This window comes from Strix uralensis, chromosome 8 (assembly GCF_047716275.1).
Source record: "Strix uralensis isolate ZFMK-TIS-50842 chromosome 8, bStrUra1, whole genome shotgun sequence".
NCBI lineage: Eukaryota > Metazoa > Chordata > Aves > Strigiformes > Strigidae > Strix > Strix uralensis.
In genome coordinates this window covers 33,637,049-33,659,131 of record NC_133979.1, presented here as the reverse complement: position 1 = coordinate 33,659,131, position 22,083 = coordinate 33,637,049, and the positions used below count along the sequence as shown (strand labels likewise).

General features: G+C 40.2%; 1 protein-coding gene across 1 annotated transcript in view; it reads right to left on the bottom strand.

The window, feature by feature from the left end:
* Positions 1–22,083, bottom strand: part of HMCN1 (hemicentin 1) — a 206,740-nt gene that overhangs the window by 120,179 nt on the left and 64,478 nt on the right. Inside the window, exons 10-15 of the mRNA XM_074877133.1 lie at positions 21,287–21,408; positions 15,403–15,678; positions 2,785–2,926; positions 2,235–2,362; positions 1,399–1,512; positions 13–171 (exon numbers count right to left, since the gene is read on the bottom strand). Coding sequence (XP_074733234.1) covers positions 13–171; positions 1,399–1,512; positions 2,235–2,362; positions 2,785–2,926; positions 15,403–15,678; positions 21,287–21,408 — 941 coding nt within the window. The remainder of the gene's footprint in view (positions 1–12; positions 172–1,398; positions 1,513–2,234; positions 2,363–2,784; positions 2,927–15,402; positions 15,679–21,286; positions 21,409–22,083) is intronic.

The following is a 22,083-nucleotide window of genomic DNA, read 5'->3' as shown; positions in this document are numbered from 1 at the left end:
CAAACTACTTACAGCCAACATCTAGAGTTATCTTTCCAGAAGCTCTGCCTGCATCGTTGGTAGCCACACAGGTATAGTCACCAGCATCCAGGTCTTGTGTTTCCTGGATCTTCAGAAGACCCCGATGAGTATCAATAATGAGAAACGCTGATGCCCTCAACTCTAAGTCACCTAAGACCAGACAGAAAAAAAAAAAACCAACTGAAATATAACAGGGCATTTATCAAAGTTATTCCAACAAAACAATGTCCAGTTTTGAGAGTAGTTCACAACATGGCTGTATTCATTTAGCAAATGAGTACTCTGACTTCTACTCAACTGAGTGGAAAAATTCATTACTTCATTAGATACAATCTTTTTTATTTAGTTGTTTCACTAGGGGAACACAAACCCAAGTAGCTTTGGTCAGAGACCAGCATTAGGACAGTGTGCTAGGCTGTATTTCTCCTTCCCACGTTAGAGGCTACGTGTGGCGGCCACTTGTCTGCCAGCTCTGTACCAAGCTGAGAACTCCACAACACCTAGAAAACAGCTCTGCTACCTCTCAAGCTCAGCGGGAGCCACAATACTGATGTGTAACATTCAGAACTGGCCCACATGTACGCTTTGGGATGATATCAAAAAGCCTGTTGACTCCTGCTTTAAAATACAAACCATCCACTAACTGCAGTGAGTTCAGAACGCGCTTCCTTTGAGGGAAGATTATCTGCAAACAGACAACAAAGAGTTTGGTGCTTCCCCCCAGTCACTGTCAGAGATGAAATACTGGACTGGATAAGCTATCTGTTGGCACTCTCTATCTAACAAGATTATTGGTTTTCCAGAAAATCAGCAGGCAGGTGGTTTATACAACCACATACAGGAGTCAGCTGCTTCTTCTGAGGACAAAGGTTCAGTCTTGAGACGTGGGATTCTCTGACTTGCACATAACTCCAGAAAAGCTCCCACAGTTCTGATACCCAATATACTGCCTCACTACGAAAGAAACTGTCAGAGACACCTCTGAGATTCAGAAGAAGGAACATATAAAAACTCCCTAGGTGTTGCAAAGGAATTCAGGCAAACATCTGATGGGAAAAACAGAAAAGTGTTTTGTGATTTTTGTACCATGTAGCTAAACAGTTTCTACAGAGGAATGAACATTATTTAAATAAGCAAGAGGCTCAGCTTTTTTTTTTTTTTTTAATTGATTATGCTACAGTATATACATTCACAGTATTTAAACAGGAGCAAGAATTTACGCCCTAGAAGTCAACTGCTGTATCTTCTAGATTTAGAGAATTTCACAAGTCAGTCACTAGTTGAATAAAGCTTTTGAGAAAATGAAGTCACTTCAAGATCATTGATCTAAATATTCACACTAAAGTAAATAAAGCAAACACAAAGTAGTAAGTGCACCTTTAAACCATTTAACCTGGGGATGTGGGATTCCAGTTGTTTTACACTCCATAATGGTTGTGTCTCCAAGAGCAACCAGAATTTCACTTTGAACTACAGTCAATGTTGGGCCCTCTAAAAAGAAACAATAGAGAAAAAAAAAAAAAATGAGTTCCCCATCCAAAGCATATACCATTTTTAAGACATAAACCATGAAAGACTCTAATTTTCTCTTGTTATATGGAAGAATATTTGCATTAAACACCAAACAGGCTTAAAAAATCATGTAAGGTGACAGATAAACACTGGGAAACATGAAAAAGTGAAGTCTGGTCCAGAGCACCTAGATCATACACAGAATACACAGGGAATTTAAGGATAGAATAGGAAAAGTCAGATCACATAGGAAGTGAAAAGATTAAGAGTTACTCTCCCTCTCCAGCTTGGTGTTGGTCATCAAGAATTTTAGTACTCTGCTATTAACATATTAACACAGTGTTTAGAGGACACAATTTGGATTAGGACTCCAGAGTGCTAAGCACACTGATGGAATTTATATGATTCCTTTCCAAAGGCTTAGTCAGGTTTGCAAGCTTGCCCCACTTTCACACCCAGTTTTAGTTTGTTTTCTCCAAAACAGTGCAAAAAGAAACATTAAGCCCCAAATATCACCTAACAATACTACTCAGATTTGAATAGAAAACAAAAGGGACATTTGTGACCTGCTCAACATCTTTTCCAAGTTTTCTGAAATTTCTACCAGTATGTTCTGCATGGTTCCACTAATTTGAACAGTTCCTCCCTGATGATGTATTAGCTTGCTTTTTTAATTTCACTACATCGTTTCTTTCACTTACCGATATATGTAAGGGTGGATGTCTGTCTCTCTGTCCCAGCAGAGTTACTTGCCAAGCAACCATAAATTCCTGCATCTTTTGGAATTGCCTTTCTTATGATTAAGGTGCCTTCTGGGGTCAATCTATACCTGGAAACACACAGGAGACCAACCAAAATGATTAGTTAAAGAAAAGAGAGTAACAGCTACACCCACACTCCAAGCAGCCACAGCAGCAGCATGAGCAGATGGTTTATAAACAGACATTGCTGGTTTTTTCTCCAGATAAACACCAATATTAGTATTATTATATCTATCAGAGAGTATCAGTGCATTTTGTGAAAAGTGTTTAAATTAATCTTGTAAAAAGCCTTCTGAAAAAGAAAACTAAAGTATTTCTATTTTAGAGATGAGGAAACTGAAATTAAAAGTTATAAAAGTGAAGGTTGAGGTACTATTTCCAAAACTCAGACTCCTGTAGAAAAAATAGTCAAGAGTATTCTGGCATCCTTCAAAACTTCTCTCTCACACAGGCAAAAATAAAAATAAATAAAGCAAGCTATAATCCCTACCTGCTTGAACCAATAATAAACATATCGTTGTGTGTCCATACTACTGTCGGCTTTGGATAACCTGTTGCAGAACACCTGATAGACACTTCAGAGCCTTCTGTAAAAGTCTGATTCTTAGGTGAAATGACAACCCTAGGCGGTTCTAGTAAAAGAAATTAAAAATGGCAATTAAAAATATCTGTTTAGAAAACACAGATTACAATAATAACTTTATTCCCATTTTCAAACAGCTCTACAGTAAGAAAACAATCCTAGTAAAGGTCAAAATCCACTTGTTTCCTCACTTCCTCTAGCACAGTCTGCCAATTCATCAGCATAAAACATGCATACCTTTATAAAAGTTAGTAAGTCTGGATTCAACGTACAGAGACTAAATTCATTCACACCTCTACACAGTTTACTTTTCTCCGAGACACAGAATTCGAAGCCCCCAAATGTTGGCACCAATTCTGACAAAAAGCTGCCAGAACCAAGCAAAGTTCACCAACGTGACCCATCAAGGTGACAAAGCCAGGCTGAAATGGGCGTAAGTTGTGCAGGGTCATCATTCTGAATAGAAACTATGAGAACATTAGTGGTTTCACACAAATTCAACTTGAATGTAATAATTATGTAATAATTAACGTCTGTTATGTTGTGTAATTTGTATATTGTGTAATAATTAAGCATACATTTTTAAATGCATGCTTAAAACTCAAAGCAGCAACAGAGCTATTTTTGACAAATACAAGACAAATTTGTGCAGACTCCTGAAAACTAAAGTGAATGACCATAAACCTTCAGGCAGGCCAAGGGTAAGAATATAACCTGAGTGATAAAAACAGGAGTCACACTATATCTGCATACACAGAGAAAGAAATTAACAGCAAAATCATGTTGAAGACAATTGAATCTGCAGTAGATGTTATAGATTTCAGTTGCATTTCACTGAAAAGGTGATTGGGTGAATTTCACAGAATTCATTCACTTCTATCCTTAGACAGATTTCCTCAGTAAAGATGACCACCAAAACAATTCACTGCGGCAACTGCCATTTTCTTCTGTTGTACACATGATTTTGTCTTGCCACGATGAGCAAGACAAGGAACCACACCACAGTGGAAGAAATAGTAGCAACTTGTAGTACTAACCGGTGCTACTTCACCTTAGTTATGGCATGAGGTTGGCTACTATTAGATCAGTAGTATTGATCTTCATCTTAGGAGCTTTGCCTTTTGCTAATCACACACTGAGTTATTAACGTATATTCCTCTGCAGCTGCTCTTTTTACTAGCAACCATAGAATGAAAAGCCCAACTGTCCCTTTTGGGAGAGTAAGAGAGGCTAAATACGTGTAACACAGAGGTACCTTGAGTGTAGGGCTGCTCTGCATGGCTCTTTTATTCGCTTCAGTGGGAATTACACCATCCTATAGACTCAAGTGATGTCTGACATGTTTTCATGGCTGCTAAGGAAAAATGTGTGCAAGAGCAAGTACACGCAATCTACGTGTGTGTGGCATAATCCATCAAGGACAAGACGAAGGTGTGATGCTGTACAACTTCCAGATGCACAGCATAAATCTTTCTAGTTCAGTCTGTCATAATGCAAACAGAAACAATTCAGAGTGCTACTACAAATGCCTTCCTGGAAGAATTAATACCCTGCCCTTCTCATTATCATTGTGGGGAAGAAGATTATTGTCTAAATTCTGTGTTGTAATACCATTTGTTTAAAAAGTTAACTAAAAACCACAGGCCTGGAAGAAGACTCTTCCTGCAGAAGATTGTGCTGCTTCTAGGACAGAGATGAGGCAGGTTCTGCTTCCTGGCTGGCCAGAAGCTCTCTGGGTTTTAGTCAGCAGGTTTTTAACCCAATGGCATTAAAACATACAACTTAGAAAACAATCTTCCTCCCCCCAGTCTCAGCACACTTGATGAGAAGGGATTAGTGACAGATAGAGAAATTAAATGGTTTTCAAATGTTCAAACATGAAATTAAGAGCACAGATAAGAACAGCAGGAGACCTCTTTACTCTTTATATGGAAAAGTTTATCAAGAGTAGCAGAGGTTTGGGAAATACAGGTTGGCAAGCCTAGATATTATCCCCTGAGTCACACTCTGCTGACTTTAAGGAGGTATCTGTGCCTCTGGAGGTCCAAAGCAAATTGGTAAGGTGGACACAACTGTCCCATTGATATGAGACCTTTTATTGTCTGCCAGCCACAGTTACTATAGAATGATTTGTCCTGCAACACATCTTACTGAATAGGAGACCAAGGTTGCCAAAACGAGTAGCTTTGAAATACAGTTAGTTGTGACATCAGTATACAAGTCATGGACATAACTTTGATTTAACCATTTCAGTATACTTACTTAAAATATTTGCACTGTGTTTTGTGTTTGAGTTTCATGAATAAGTCACATCTGTTAGTGTTTCACGCAAACTTATCTGCATGCCCCTACTAAAGACATAAAACATCTCTTTCAAAGAGAAATATAATTGCTGTTTTGAGGAAGGCTCTGGGGAACAGAACTATATTGCCAGGATTTGATGACTCTTTTCAGCCATTAACTAGATGTTAATGACTGAAGATTCTGAGATCTTTAAGTAAAAGTGTGTGCAAAACCACACAACTACACTGCCAAAGAATAAATTAAATAATAAACAGAAACTAGTTTGCACAGTTGCAAAATTGTAAACATACATGTATATAATGCCTTAGCATTTCCTTTCTTAAATATATATCCATTAACCTTCCTCCAGTTCATTAGTCTTTCAGTTGTAAAGTAGACTATTTAATAAAGCTGCAGAGTCCTGAAAAGTCCCTCCCGTGTCTCATAACAGCTCTAAAACCTCTGAGCTCTCAGAGGAAAGATACCAGAGGAAGGCAGAGCCATAGTTCCAGAAGCACTAGGATTAAATCCAGATACGAAGGGGCACGGAGAGGCAAGCAATGGATGCAAGTTAAAGAGCTGTCCTCACGTGATTCATGATGTGCACAGCTTTCTCAGCTATTTTTATTTTGGTTTAAATCCTGCCAAGAGACCCTGGGAGATATTCTGCATGCTCTGGTCTTCAGGAAGGTCTCCTCATGTTGATATTAGGAAATTGTTTGTCTCAGATGGCAATCACACATCACGCTTCAGCAACACACTGTTGCCCATGCAGTTATTTTCACACAATTATATTATCAGGTGAGCAGATGAAGGTGGAAAAAATATTTGTATTTAACATATAATCAATTAAATGAATTGAAAAAAGTCCATATACACAGACGTAATTCTAGGTGGCAGCTTGAGTATCAGCAACACTGCATTTGCAACTAATTAACCATCTTTTCTTGCTCAAAGGCCAGCAACCTGGCAGGCACACAGAACAGGCTTTGTTGGGTGACAGGTCAATATGATTTCTTTAGCTGTGTTCCTTGTATCATAGGGGAGAAGAACTGTACGTGGGCAGGAGAAGCACAAGCTCCTTACAGTGCCAATCCCATTCAAGGCTGTAGAATAAACCTTTTAAACAACATAGATCATGTATAAAGCTTCTTAAGAGAATGGTTGGTGTGAAGATTTCAGGGTCTGAAGCATTCACACCTGTAACTATCTTTGGCCCTAGTATTCATGAAAACCCTTTGAAGCAGTTAAACTTGGCATGAAAAAGGGACAGCAAATACCAAATTTTTATTTCATACAATAGAAAAACCCTCTTTTCACCCTTTATTAGTAAAAACCAGACTTCTTGCCAATGTTTTTTCACTACTTTCTGCTTGCCTTTTTTTTTTTAAACACAAACTTTGCCCCAAAAGCCACCCTGCAGATGGTATCTGACTGACCCATTACTTGTAAATTATCAATATTTTTGTGCAGCACTCTCAAGATCCTTTCTTGCCTTTTACACTAAGAGTATTTTTTTGAAAACTCAATGGTTTAACCTACTCACCTGACATTAACAAGGCTAAATAAGAACAGGTATTTAAATGTATCTATATCAAGAAAACCACCATGTAAGAATGCAACCACTGCAGCAGTTTGCACACGTTTGTTGCAAATTTTTACAAGGATTTGATTTTCATAATATTTCACTTCAAGACCGTACAGTAATTATCCAGACCCTCCTACATATACACAGATACTGGCAGAGAATAGATGAAGCCCCAATCCCTGTGTCCAGTCTGTTCATTAGCAGTTCTCTATAGTTACAACCCGATTCTTGTTAACATCAATTAAATGGGTCTGAATTGACCTACTTGGGCTTCTAACTACCAAGACACTGCAAGAGCAGATGCTTATCACAAAGCCCTGCTTTTAGCAATACAGGAACTGTAGAGTTGGTGTGAAGCATTAATTCTCTTCAGTCCTGTGTAACCACAGTGATGTCTATGAATTCTTGTGTTACTGTGAGTTTTATGGATATGCCTTAGTTTTTCCATGTGGAAACTTATAAATGGAATTGAATGGCTTTGATCTCAAACTATCTAAAAACTTACATTATGTTAGTGTCAAGAGTGCACATCGGGAAGGCGCAGGGGGGAGAAAAATATCCAACTCTACTATTTTGATAGCTATTAAGATACGTCAGTGAGACAGAAGACGGGTTATGAAGCATTCCTCCCAGAGCGTAGATCTCTACTTTGATGTCAGACCAAGAACAGAATTCTCATTATATCTATGTTATGAAATAATAACACAAATACACATAACCTGTCACTACATTCGCAAAAGGAATCCTCTCCATTCATCTGATTTCTATTAAGTCGGAATCATGTTTTAGCAATATGCATTGGAATTAATATTCAATTTTATACTTTTGTTCACAAGCCAAATGAAAGAAGCGAAGAAAAATTGCACATAAACAGAAAAACTGACAAAGGCTCCTGTTTGAATAGCAAGCTGAGAACAGATTTCTTACAGCATAAATAAAGATTAAAACATTCAATAGGGATAAACAAAAAGTAGCCTTCAGCATTAATCAGCCAGTCACATTCATCTGTACTTTTGGCATCAACCAAGTGAACCTAATTAAAAAGGAATATTGTCTTTGGACATAATCATCTTGCTTCATTCCGTTGCCAAACGTCTCCCTTAGCTGCCAAGTTCCCAGTGATGTCCCCCCCGCGCACCCTCAGCCCCGCCGCAGCGCAGGGCGTGCCGGCCGGCAGCAGCCCGGGCCCTGGCGCTCTGCGGAAACATCTGTTTCCATAACTGCTGAACCATTAGCTCAGGTAAAAGATACACGGCAGGAGCATTCACGGCTGCTTTTGTGAGACTCTCCACAAAGCTTCCAAGAACAAATTTAACTTCTATAGGGTGGAGGGCGAGTGTTATTGGGATCATCTTGTTGTTCGGCCGGGAAGTATGCGCAAGCTGCAATTTCACCAATGCCAACAGCAACCTTGGCTACCACAGGATAGAACAAGTTATTCTGCTCTGATACACCATTTAGCACACCCCCCCGCCCCAGCACTAAGAAAGTGTGCTGTGAAAAACTACAGGGGAAGGACCACCCATTTTCTCTCTATAGGCAAAATTGCTGCTTCCCAAAAGACATGCAGATATGCACTACAAAGAGTCTTCTCACCAAAATTGTTTTTCATAACATCCCTGCGCTTCCCTGTAACTTGGCATTCACTGACCATATGCAGACTCTATCAGAAAAAATTAAGCACATGGTAAGTATTCACCAGCTGTGAACAAGAGGCCATAAAGAAAGCATCTGACACTATACAGACCACATACCTGGCCTTTACAATGACCTCCCCGCAGCAGACAGACCTGCAGAAGAAAAGGAAATGGGTTCCTTCCTTGTTGTGTCCCTGTCCCAAGTTTCTACTCAGCCCTAGAAGTTGGTAGACTCAGGAAAAACCACGTGGTGAACACCTTTATAAAAGAAAATTAAAAAGTCAGGCTTCCTGCTCCAACAGAGCAGTGCTGACATGTTGCAGATAAAGAGACATCATCTTGGAAAACCAGTACTTCACAAAGTGAAATAGGGAACTTCTACCTCTGGAACTTAGTGGGCTCTTCTCAGGAGATGCGTTCCCATCTTCACATGACAGAGAGGCACTTCACTTTATTGAAATGTAAATTCAACTTGTTTATGCTCCTATGTATTACCAAGCACTGCACCCAGCCCTCCTGGAAGGGTTGCTAGTCAAACACCTTGCTTATACTTACAAGTACAATACTTCACAATTTAATTAATGATTTCCTTGTGCTTTTTGTAACAGAGACCAAATACCCCGCAAGAAGCTAGTTTCAAAGAGATCTGCATGGTATATTTGCCTTGAAACAGAGATTTGCATAGGTCAGAAGACATCTAGAAGTACTGATTTCTAAACATGTTATGGTTCCACTCCCCCAAAACTCCTCTTAGAAATCCTTCTGAAGGCCTAAATTTTCTGTAAGAAATAGCAAGAAAATAACGAGCATGAAATCAAATGACAGAAATTAAGATGCATGACACTAATTTTCTGTTTTGTTTAATGCCCTAATTTTTTATCCTTCATCAAGTTTGGAGTTAAATTCTTTGGAGTAAGGACTCTTCCTACGATGCATAACCTGAACACTATAAAAAATTACAAAAGCTTAATCATCACTTATTTCGTTGAATTTGTGACAAAGAAAATTTAAAGACAAAGAAAACGTAAAGATATTTCTAGCTGGATGAGAGAGCTTTGTTTGTCCTGCTTTTGTACTGATCTGTAGAGAATGTCACTCAGGGAATATTATTAAAAGAAACCTCCCAAACAATAAATTCAGGCCAACTCATGAAATCAGGCCGTAAGAGTGATTGGTCTAATAACACAAACAATTTTTTCCCTATCAGTTCCCTTCCGCCGAATATAGAAAATAACTTCTTACAAACAGCGACAGTGTGGAGAAGACAAATGAACTTGGGGATGCTCATTAATTTTCTTGAGCAGCAAAGAACTCCAGAGAGTCTGCTCAGGCAATTCCTGCCCCTTCTGCTAACCTGCATCTCCTGTGCAAGAGGCTAGTTTCTGAAAAACAGCTTAATGACTATCATTGAGCCTGCTGTGAATGATAATTAGCAACTAGGATACATACTGATTCAGCTCTCTTTCTTCCAAAGCATACTGACTTTTGCATCAAAGAATGTTGCTGAGAGTTCAACTGTTTTATTTCCTGCTCTAACAGGGGTCGAAGTGCCACAGTGATAACAGATTTGAGGTAGTAACTTTAAAATACACAGCCCCAAAAAAATACCAACTTATCTTCTCAGACAGTTCCAAATAACAGCTTAGAAAAGACATGCAGAAGGCACTAAACTGCCCTTCATTCTTTAGGACAGATACCTTGCATTTAATTCAGTTTGAAACCACAAATAAAGCAGTAATACTTCAATTTTATTCCCTTTCTTGTTTTATGTGTGTTTAAAGAATTCGGTACAGTCTAACAAATTTCTCCTTGCCCCATTATTACAGTGTGTATATCCGTGTGATAAGTGAACGATATTCACATGATCAGTTCTATAGAGATCTCAAAGACTATGATGTTTATTTCTGTATCAGAGAAAAGAGCAGAGGAAATTCAGGGAACAAAGCACTGGGTTATGCCAAGGAGGTAATTTACCTTTTGTCCATCTAGCCAGTCTCTTTTCTGGTATTATTCCAGCTATAAGTACATTCATGCTGAAAGTCCTATTGTGTTCATTCAGTTCTAGTTTCTGCTCCTTGTCTGGGATGTACCCGAGTATTACCGTTGCTTTGGTTGAGCCAAGTCACATACACCATCTCCTGGGCAATTTTTTTTTCAACCTGGATTTCAAGCTCTTAGTTGGTAAGTGCCCACATCAGTTCCCTACAGCAGACAGCGAGGTTGCATCTGGTCAGGCTCATAGGTCTCGCTTTCCCCCATCGCACCTGGAACGTAGTTGACTTCGTTCATACAGCAGGACAGCACTCTTGGCATGTGTTGACTTGACAAAAGGTCACTTAGACTTATCACATCCATGACAATTCTTCAGTGCCCGAATTTAAACATACACTTTATTTCTTATGTGGGCAAGTGGAATGCATAATATGCAAGCTTATTCCTTGCAGGGGCAGCTTAGGTGCTTCTAGCACTTAGCTGCTAGCACAGATCACTCTGAATTAGCCGTGCTACTTGTAAGCAGATGCTAAAAATGCCTGTCAGTCATGATGGCGATCTTAGACAAGCGTTTAAACATTAAATGTTCAGCAAATAAGCAGGTAAAGGAAACCCACCATGCTATGGACAGAGCAGTAACTACAGCACGTACGATTTTATTTTACCTGGACATTCACAGAATCACAGAATCATTCAGGTTGGAAAAGACCCTTGGGATCATCGAGTCCAACCATCAGCCCTACTCTACAAAGTTCTCCCCTACACCATATCCCCCAGCATCTCATCCAAACGACCCTTAAACACATCCAGGGATGGTGACTCCACCCCCTCCCTGGGCAGCCTATTCCACTCTCTGACCACTCTTTCTGTGAAAAATTTTTTCCTAATGTCCAGTCTGAACCTCCCCTGTTGCAGTTTAAAGCCGTTCCCTCTTGTTCTGTCACTAATCACCTGTGAGAAGAGACCAGCATCAACCTCTCTACAATGTCCTTTCAGGGAGCTGTAGAGAGTGATGAGGTCTCCCCTCAGCCTTCTCCTCACACTAAACAGTCCCAGCTCCTTCAATCTCTCCTCATAGGATTTGTTCTCCAGGCCCTTCCTCAGCTTCTTGCCCTCCTCTGCCCTCGCTCCAGCACCTCGAGATCTCTCTCGTATTGAGGTGCCCAAAACTGGACACAACACTCCAGGTGTGGCCTCACCAGTGCAGAGCACAGGGGGACTATCACCTCCCTACTTCTGCTGGTCACACTATTTCTAATACAAGCCAGGATGCCGTTGGCTTTCTTGGCCACCTGGGCACACTGCTGGCTCATGTTCAGCTGCTTGTCAATTAGAACAGATCAAGATGAAGAAATACACCCGAATAGAATGCTGACCTGCATGCTGTTCATCAATGAGCTCAACGCACAGCGGCTGGCACCAGATTGCCTTAGATGGCTCCCAATAAGACAAAAGTTCAGTATTGCCTCACTTTTTTAATCTGCTGCTGGAATTCATCATACACTGAGATTACTAAACACAAACATCTCTACTAATTGCCAACATAAACACAAGCAAAAGCCATAAAAGTTTCTACATACTATACAGCTGTGTTGTAGAGGCAAAAGGCAGTTGCAGTCATTAAAGAAGTGCTTCATTGTCCACTCTTACTTACACCAGAAAACATGTAAAACCACGACTACCATAAAAATCACATTTAGCATCACCCGAATTTCAGGGATCTGAGTTTTAACTGTGTATTTGAAATTCTTGGAGGGGGACAGAAAGAAAAAAAACACCACAAATCAATCTCTTCGGCATACACGCTGTTTCAATTAAAAAAAGGCATAAGTTCCTCAAAATCCGCCCCAACTCAATACCAGTTATGTGTATGAAAACATCAAGAACAAAACATCAAGCTACCAAAACATGTGATATTCATTCCACCCGATAAATACGCACATAGCAAACTCATATTTTGCCTACAAGACTGCAACAAACTGGAAAGAAGAAGTTGACATGCTCACGGAATTTCCCTCATCAGTGATGGAATTTTCATTTTTCATTGAAATTTTGAAAATTTCATTGAAAAGTTCATAGGATCATCAATGTTTCACACTCCTGCCCAATCTCTAGCCTCACACAACTGCAGTATGCTCCCTCCAGGCTTCTGATAAATTAGGTGAAGCATCTGAAAAAGTAATGAATGCCCTTACAAATTCATTTATGTTTCCATATAAAACCAATCTGTTGGGAGGACTTAAGCAATTCACATTACATAGCCACCATTTAACGAGTTCCAAAGATGAGCATGTACTTTAAAAGTTAGTCATAGCACTCAATAAGCACCAACACAATCCTAGAAGGCTCAAGACCTTATACTCCTTGAAATGTATAAAACTGCATTCAGTGCCCTTCCAGACTACTCTGAGCAGTACACCGCCACCCCACATATAGGCACAAGTTTTAAACAGGATCTTCACCTTGCTGTGCTCAGCACTAGTGGGGGACAATTAATGACTCAGTATAGTATGATGTTCTTAACACAGAACACGCAACTGGGGGAAAAAGTCAACTCTCATTGAAGATTTCAGTCTGTATTTGTACAGCTGCTGGCACAAAAAAATCAGATGAATGTTCTCTTTCAGAAACAGCAGCATCAAACTGAAAGCTTTCAAAACAAGGGTTTACTACAATCCACTAAAGCATGTAAAGCAGATGCTGGGTTATTTTTAGAGCTACCAACATTTGTTCTCTGCCTTAACTCCCACTCCAGAAAGAAAATGGGGATGAAAGCAGAGATCTACATGGAACTGTCCCAGCAATAATAAAGGTCCTCAATCTGAATTTAATTTGACATTCTGAGTTACTTGCAACTCCACAAAAGCATGAACCATCTCAATCTATTAACAAGACTTCAAATTTCCTTCTTCAGAATGTTAATAATGGCAACCCTATAAAGCTTTTGCTTCTTACATACAGCCACCTTTTACTCTTTTGCTGCCAAACAAACTGTTCTTTTTAATACTGTTCTAGACCCTATCAAGCACTCTGGGTTGTACATGACAATCACACACTAGAGTACCTCCAGAAACTTGACAGAAATCAGTTTGTCCAAGCAAAATAAAATAGTCACACATAATAGCACATAAAACCATCTTGATACTGTTCAGCTTCTGCATATAGCCATTTGAAAGGTTGGCAGTAGATTACTTTTTCCAGAGGCAGACACTGCTGCAGAAATCTGCATTCAGCTGCAGCTTAGCATTTTCTATGTATTTATTCTGTTCTAAGCATCCTTCATCAGAAATTAAAGAAAACACAATTCAGACTCTCAACTAAGCCTGTCCAAACCGTTCAAGAGGGTTCTCACAGACATGTTTTAAACCTGCTAGCTATACCAGTACCAGCCAAAACGTAATTTCCAACTATTTGATATAATCATTCTACATATATAAGTGATTTGAAACTCAATATGCTGCTGTGGCAGCAGAAAACTTCTTTAGCTTTATTATAAAAAGCTGCCAGAAGTAATCTGATCATTGTGTTAAAGCTCCCAGCTGGTCTACAGACATTAGGGAGGAAAATCTAAATCCCAGGAAGAGATGAATGAGGGAGGGGGGCACTTCTCTTGTTGCCTTTGATATGCTTGAATGAGTGTTTTGATGGAAAAATCTTGTAGAATTTAAAACTAAGTTTTCCAAATGTATGATGGTTGAGTTTTTTTCATGGCCTTTTTTCTTTCAGCCTTGCTAGAAATTTAATGGTTATAACTCTGCTGTAGCCATCTAAGGGCAATTCGAACAGATCCATGAAGAAACACTCCATTCTGATGTATTTTGTAATAGGTCCTACATAATTGGTTGCAACACTTACTTATTCCACACCTTGGCAAACCAATATGCTCTTCCTGTAAGAAAAACTACATCCTATTAGTAAGTGCTACTACTCCATTTTTGACCTTTCTCTGTTTTGGAGTACCTTAAGGCAGGCAGTTCCACTGGATTTTTCTTTTTTCCATAATTCTAAGTTTTCCATCAGTTAACCAAGTACTACAATTACATCAGCAAAGTTAATGAAGCTACCCACTCTGCACAGAATATGTCTCAGTACCATCAGCAAGCAGAAATCCTGCAGAAGTCCCCTACAAGCAGACAGAATAGTTTTCTTACTAAAACATTTTGAGTTCTGGCTCTTCTTACCCACCGACAGGCAGCTAGGAACCAAAGGTTCAAATGTCCACATGACCAAGGCAGAGAGAAACCTGCAGTACTTTAAAAGTATTTGCTCCAAGACAAATTACTGCATTTATACAATTCTTTTTTAAATTTGTTTCTGGTACGCAGCAACAGCACAGATCTAGACTTTGTTTGGTCTCACCCATGCTGTCTTTTTCAGTTCTGACATATTTTCCAAGTTCTCATCTTCATAAAATCAAAAAATTGTGATTCTTAGCTTGTATTGATTGGCACTATAAAAGATACACAATAACATAGTACACAGAAAAACTTAGAAGTAATATTCTGTTATAAAGAGATATAAAATAATCCACATGAACACAGAAACTTTTACCAATTTAGTTTTATATATAGTTATAGTTTTACTGCAAAAAAAAAAATTAAAATAATCCACGTAGCCAGCCTGCAAATTTTCCCAAAGAAGAGGCTGGCTGCAAATATTGAGGAGTGGTGTGCACGTGTGTGTGTGGCTATTTCTGTGCTCTACCTTCAGGAGACACTAACAACAGATCTACCTCAGGCTCCATTCCCTTGTTCAGCAATTAAACTGGCAGTTATAGGAGGAGGATCAAACCACAACTCAGAGACACAGAGCACGAGGCGGTCTCGCAAAAGGAGCACTAGTGGTGTTTGGTGACTCCCACTGCCGTTTTAGAACAGGCAAGAACTACATGATGTTGTGTCAGTCTCCAAGCAGTTTTATCAGTGGGCATAAATAAAACACAAAAGTTACTAAGACAAACAGCTCACATGATAAAGAAGTTCTAAACCTTGACAGAGTAAGTTTAACATTCCGTTTCCTTGTTACCTTGCACTGTAAGGAAGACTGATGCTGTGGTAGATCCACCCTCATTAGAAGCGATGCAGTTGTACTTGCCAGCATCAGTGAGCTTTACAGTCTTCACCTCTAAAGACAGGTTGCTCATCATCCTTATTCGCAGGGGCTCCTTAAGCCTCACGTCCCTGCCGTTTCTCTGCCAGGTGAGATTGTAACGCACTGTGCTTAACGTTAAGCAGGTCAAGATGGCTCCTTCACCAGGGACAACCGTGACATTATTAGGAACCTGAATCATGGGTGGTGGCTCTGTGTAGAAAGAGCAGAATAACAACAAAATAAGACGTGGGAATCTTTGCTCCATTTGTGGATCTTGACAAACAATTTCAAGTACACTACAGAGTTAAAAAAAAACAAAACAGTAATATTGGTTTAATATTTAGTTTAATTTAACATTGCTGAAGCCAAGAAACAGGATGCAGGGCAGCATCCTCACCCCCTGGTGCTAAGCTGTCTGACAGGAGCTTGCATCACAAGAACACACCTGATTATGTCAAAAGCTATTGTATCACATCGAGTGAAAGACCACATAATGTACGAGAGAGGACGCAGCACTCTGCTCTTTGAGCTCATCTCACACTGGGGAAAGGCAGCACGAGCTCAGAGCACCACAGCAACAGAAGGAAGAGACAGGACCACCACCAGGTCTCAGTCTGGCCTCTGAGGTGTGACCACGCATGCTGGAATATGGGCTATGCACTAGATTTTTTACAGGATTTGTATGAAAAAAAGACACATTACTAGCAAGCAGCTCTTACAGCAACAATGAAACCAAACCAACAGCTGCTCTAAGCATCATTAAGTTCGTTTCATGATCACTTCTGTAAGGGAATACGGAAGGAGAGAACATCTGTTCCCTTAAGTTTTATCTGATTAAGGACCTTATCAAATGGGATAAGGAAAATAGGAGGCAATAAATATAGTATACAGAGACATCGCCCTGACAGACATCAACAGCAGAGACAATGACAAGATACAAGCTTGGCCATGCTAACCGATGGGCTATCAAGCAGCTACAAGCATCATTTCAAAGAGGGGCCAACCTCGACTTTGTAACAGATAAAAACACAAGCCTGGGGGTCCCAGATGGGGGGGGGGGGGGGGGGGGTGGGGGGAGCTGTCAAACTATGCAAACTGATGAAGGAATATGCAGGGGAAGTGAAGCAGAGAGGAGCAAAGAAGAGAGGTGGCAGAAAGAGGCATACAAGGGGCCTGTTGCATGTAAAACACCACCAGACAGTACTTGTGCCTGACTGAGCCTTGCGCCTGATCACCAGTCTGTCCTGTCTTATTAAATCTTTTCTTAACTCTCTCTCTGTGTAATCTCACTCCCTATCCCTTCTGTGTGTGTCCTGCAAGGACTAAGTGCCAGCTACTGGGGGGACTGGTGCGAGTGGACTGGGTGCCAGCTACTGGAGTCAGACCAGGGCGTGTAGGCACCCCAGGCCAGTGGCATCAGCTACTAGAGGGACTGGGGTCTGAGTACCAGCGACTGGAGCAGGCAAGGATCTCAGGCAATTCTGTACCTTCCCCAAACCAGGCGTGCGTGGCAGGGGAAGGTGCAGTTTGTTAGCAAACTTCAAGCTGGAACAGCTGGCAAGAAGCACGTAAAGGGCCCAGGATGTGGGCAGGGGTACCAGGGGCACAGAGGGGCCATGGCAGCACTCAAGGGATCTGCAGATGTGCACGTGGCTCTAGAGGGTGGTGCGTATGTGCTCTCACTAGTGACCATCAGTCCTTACTAGGTGGGGAGGAGGAGGGGAGTTGGCTGTCCCAAGCTTTATGCAAGTCCTGCATGTAGCTGCTGTGGAAGGTAGCACCTTCTCTGTAGCAGTCTATGGAGCTGTGCCAGTGTCCTCTGTGTGTCTGTGACAACTGCTCAGCTCACTACTGATAAATGTGCAAACAGGAGAGCGGCAGCAGCGTCTGTGCGTCTGGGAAAGACCCCCTCAGGTCCCTGGGCACACGGGGCTGAGCTCCAGCAGCCAGGCAGGAGGAATTCCTAGGCTGGAGCTGCTCAAAGCAGCAGCCACTTACAACATTCCCTTAACAGTTTCTACTCATATCTTAGGTAATTTCATTATCTTTTCCTTCCTATCTGTACATATTTTATGTTGTAACTTCCATTATTTATTACTCGCTTTGCACTCTACTCATCTGTACACTTCTATGACACTCCTGGAAGAAAGCAGCTGTAATAATTTTATACTGGAACTAAACTTTGAAGCCACAGATGCTTAAAATAGGAGCAGCCATCCTGATCCTTCTTGAGATATCACTGAAAGGAGGCAACATTTAAGCGTTCATGAAAGAAAACACACTATGTATCACTTTATGCATTCCCATTAAAAGCATGTATATATATTCCATCTGTTTCTCCCCAGACTGGTTCTTGAAAAAGGAAAGATCTGCAGTGAATAATATTCTGAGTAGGATGCTTTAGCAGAAATAAGACAGCTGTAAGAGCAAGACCAAATCTTTATCAGTACACACTAAAAAACAATTATCCTAAGAAAAGCAAGCATAACAGGGAATAAAACAAAAGTCTTTATTTATCAAGGGTGAAAGTAACTCCTAAGATCACAGCCAGCCATAACCCCCTCCTCATTTACATCTCATGTGGGGTCTCCGATGAGGTTCACAAGCTTTATGTTAGATCTCCACAGAGCAACAAATCGCCCATACGCTGCACGCTGGCTGTGCTGCTTCCCTACAAACACACACAGGCCCTAACAGCAAGCACCCTTATTACCAAAACTCTGTATTTTAACACATGTAGAGGAGTCAAGAGAAAAGCTAGACTTGCTCACTGAGAATCAAGTTTCTCCCCTGCACTCTAGGTTTTGGGTTTTTTGGGAGAAAAGACAAATCTCGTGCTTTCCCCGGTATGTTACTTGAAGAAGCTTAGAAAAGAGATGAAGGCCCATACGGGACTAAAATCCACATCTTTTGAATGTCAGTCCGGTGGGACACGACATCTTTTGGACTACACCAGCCTCTTACCACAACAGTGCACACACACAGCAATCCCCCAGCCAAACCGTAAGCTGCATTCAGAACACTTCTTAACTGAAGTGCCAGTAAAGGTGCCTGCACAAGCTAACAAGCCATCCGACATTTTAAAGATTTAATAGTAGTAAGACAAAGTCAAACTCAAGTGTTTACTTTTTCTGAAACTAGAAAATGTTGACACAGTTCCAATACCTTTCACACAGCAGTTGACAAAATGGACTATCTGTGATATACCATCTGTCAGCTGGGCAAACTAAGAATACTTGAAAAGATTGTTTACATTGCTTAAAGAAGAAATTTCAAGTAATTTTCTTCCAAATACTTGTACACCAGGATTTCAAAGCATCTCCCTCACATTAATTCTCTGCATGGCTCAAACCAGAGCTAATTGCTCATGTTTACATAGTAAGTCAGTCTCAGTCGATCTCTCAGTGCTCTGTAAATAAGAGGATACTGGAATTTTTCCCCTCATCACTCTTGACTTCCAAGTGCTACCAATATCACAAATAAAAAGTTAAGATTCTCTTTCACTTTTCTCTGTGAGGAGGAGGATGGTTGCAACTTCCCAACCAAGAATCTTTATGCCTATGATTTCTGGGGCAGAATACAACAGCTTCTTGTCCTCCAAAGCACATGGGAATACCGTATCCACCTGGTTGTAACCAAAATATAAACCAATGCTCTAGAGCTTGGGAAGGATTGATGTTACTGTTCTATTCTACTCAAGTACTTTGTCTGACCAAAAGGATGTTTCTGTCCTCAAATTTACCACTTGGTATAAGAAGGCTGTTTCTCTACAAACTTTGCCTTGCATGGAATCAATGATATCACACTGGTTTCTTTGGATTTGCTCATACTGCAGTGAGAGGAACATCTTTGCCTGGAAAAGAGAGGGTGAAGGGATATATACTCACCCTCTTCAACTACTGAGTGGGTTGTTTTGGAGAATACAAAGTTAGAGTCTTCTCAGAGCACAAAAAAAAAAAAAAAAGATGAGACTCTGTGGTCATAATATGCAGCAGGGAAAATTCTGACTAGACATGCAAAATATTTTCCTAGTGGGGGTAGTTAAGCACTAAAGGCTGCCCATGGAACTTGTGAAATCTCTATCCTTGGGGACATTCAAAGTTTGGTTGGACAAGTTCCTGATAAATGCAATCAAGCTTGAAAGTTAATTCTGCTTGAGCTGTCAGCCGGACTAGGTAACTTCCAAAGGTCCCTCCAGTCTAAACTGCTTTGCGATTCCATGATTTGTAAACCAAGTTAACTAACCTGAATTAGCTACTACAGGAGATAAAAGACAAAACAACTTCAATTTCAAGCCGTTATATGAAACCCCGAGGCTGAATTCAAACTGCTGTTCAGAGCTCTAACCTCACTGTCACTGTAAATTAACTGAGTCAGCTCCAGTGTTTTCCCTAGTCAAGAGCAACAGCTTACACTTCTGCATGACAGATACCTGAGCAACACAAACAGAAGGCTACGTAGAATGGATTTTTGTTTCAAAATAGAAATTATTTTTCCCTTTCCCTCAAACTGCTTTGCAACTGTGAAAAATTAAGTGACAAAGTTTGCTATAGTATGGAGAGGATTTTCATCCACCCACCCACATGCATAAACTTTTAATTTTTCCTGCCAGTCATCTTCCTGCAGACGACCTCTACTGTCTGCTGAAGCAGTTCAAGATCACGCCTGGTTTTATGTTTTCCCCAATTGCGTTTGGGGTGTATCTTGGTTTACAGTTACTTAAACTAAATTCTTCTGACAGAGCAAAAGGATTAACTTTTTGAAGTAAAGCCTGTTGCTTTACTTTGGGAAACATTTCTAACTGATCTGCAATGGAAACTCTCAACATCATAATCCGCAGGCAACAACATCCCCATAGCCCAGCAGTCACAAGTACACAAGCAGCGTAGCCTTGTATTTCCCCTTCACAGAAGGCCAACTTTACTCTCTCCCTTTATCCCACTCCAAATTTCTATGTCCAAAGTTTAACCAGGATGACACTATTCACTTTTCAGAAGGATTTTCTTACTACAAATAGCTTTCAGTAATAATTAATGGGGCATAATAACTTAGTGCCCCAAGTCTCAACAGGTCATTAACTTATATAAGGAAAATTCCCTCTTCCTCAGCAAGTGGAATATCTGAGCTTTATGCTTTGAAACTGCTTTAACACATAAGGCACACCAACTCATACTAAACGGATGACCCGATTTATAAAAATCTCAATTTAAAGGACAACTAGTTATGAAGTTAGGAACATTTTACATTTTTTTTTAAAAAGTGATTAAAATTATCTATTGGATAGATTGCTAGCCATTTTGAGGCTAGTAACCAAACACTACTGTTTATTCAAAATTATCTTTGTGATTAGCCCGATTTATTCCTCATTTTTACTTCCTTCATCCTAGTTACTCGCTTTTAAAAAATTCAAGGTAATAGATGAGATTTCCAACAATTTACTGAATACTGTTTAAAAAAAAAGCAGAAAACTTTTGAATACAACTTTCATAATTCCTCGTGTATACATACAATCAAGTGAACATACAATTGCTACAGCCTGAAATAAAAATGAGAACAACTGAAATCTCAGATTTCTATTTCTGCTTCTACAGGCCACATCTATTCTGCAAGCCCAACTGATAGTGGGAACTAATTAGAATAAATTCAATGTTAATATTTAAAACAACATCAGCACATTTGTGTATATGGGTGAGAAAAAACACAATATATTTAGAACTGGAAATGTATTTTACTGGCCCCAAGTGCCATTGCTCTCTGTTAAGCATTCCATCACAATATGTCACCACATCTCAGTGTCGAAGGATGGACTGCTACTCACCTGATACATCCAGAAACGTCTGTGCACGGCCGGTTCCTGCACTGCTAGTTGCCATACATTCATAAAAGCCTTCATCAGGCAAGGAGACCTGGGCAATTTCCCAACTCATACTAGATGATTCTCTGGAGGAAGAAAAGTGCATACTATCTAAATTCCTGAAGGAATCAAGAGGTACAAGAACTTGGTTTCCTGACTACAGATACAGGAGATTTTCACAATAATTAAGAGGAAAAACAGACCCTCTGATGAATCACATTGGATCTAGCTTTATGGATTTTATTTAAAGAAACTATATGTACATTGTCAGGCTTCTTAGTTTTTGCTAAGTCAGAAATCTAAGTTTTTGCAGAATGTCTCATTTGCACATCTACAAATATGCTTTTAGCATATATCAACAGTTGTCACATAATGACTAAAACCACTGTATTTGGAGTCATTCACTCAGCTGCTCATACTCTATTGTTAGCTTTACTACTCGAGATAATACCTTTCCTTAATACCAAGAGGTTTCTACATAGAGCCAGTACGTGGTACCAAACCTGTGGGTCTTACCAGCAAGAGCAACAAGGGTTCGTCCTCCCAGCCTGAGCCTCTCAAGCTCACAGGTACAGACAGGGGCTACACATAAAGGAGACCCCATCCTTTACCAGATACAATCTGCTTTCCTCCCCTCTATATGCAAATCCACTATTAGGTTCATACAGAGGGCAGCATCTACCCTACTACAAGATGACTGCTACATCCAGGCAGCTCTCTGTACTTCTTAAACTGCAGGGACAGGTAGTCCATCCCAAGCA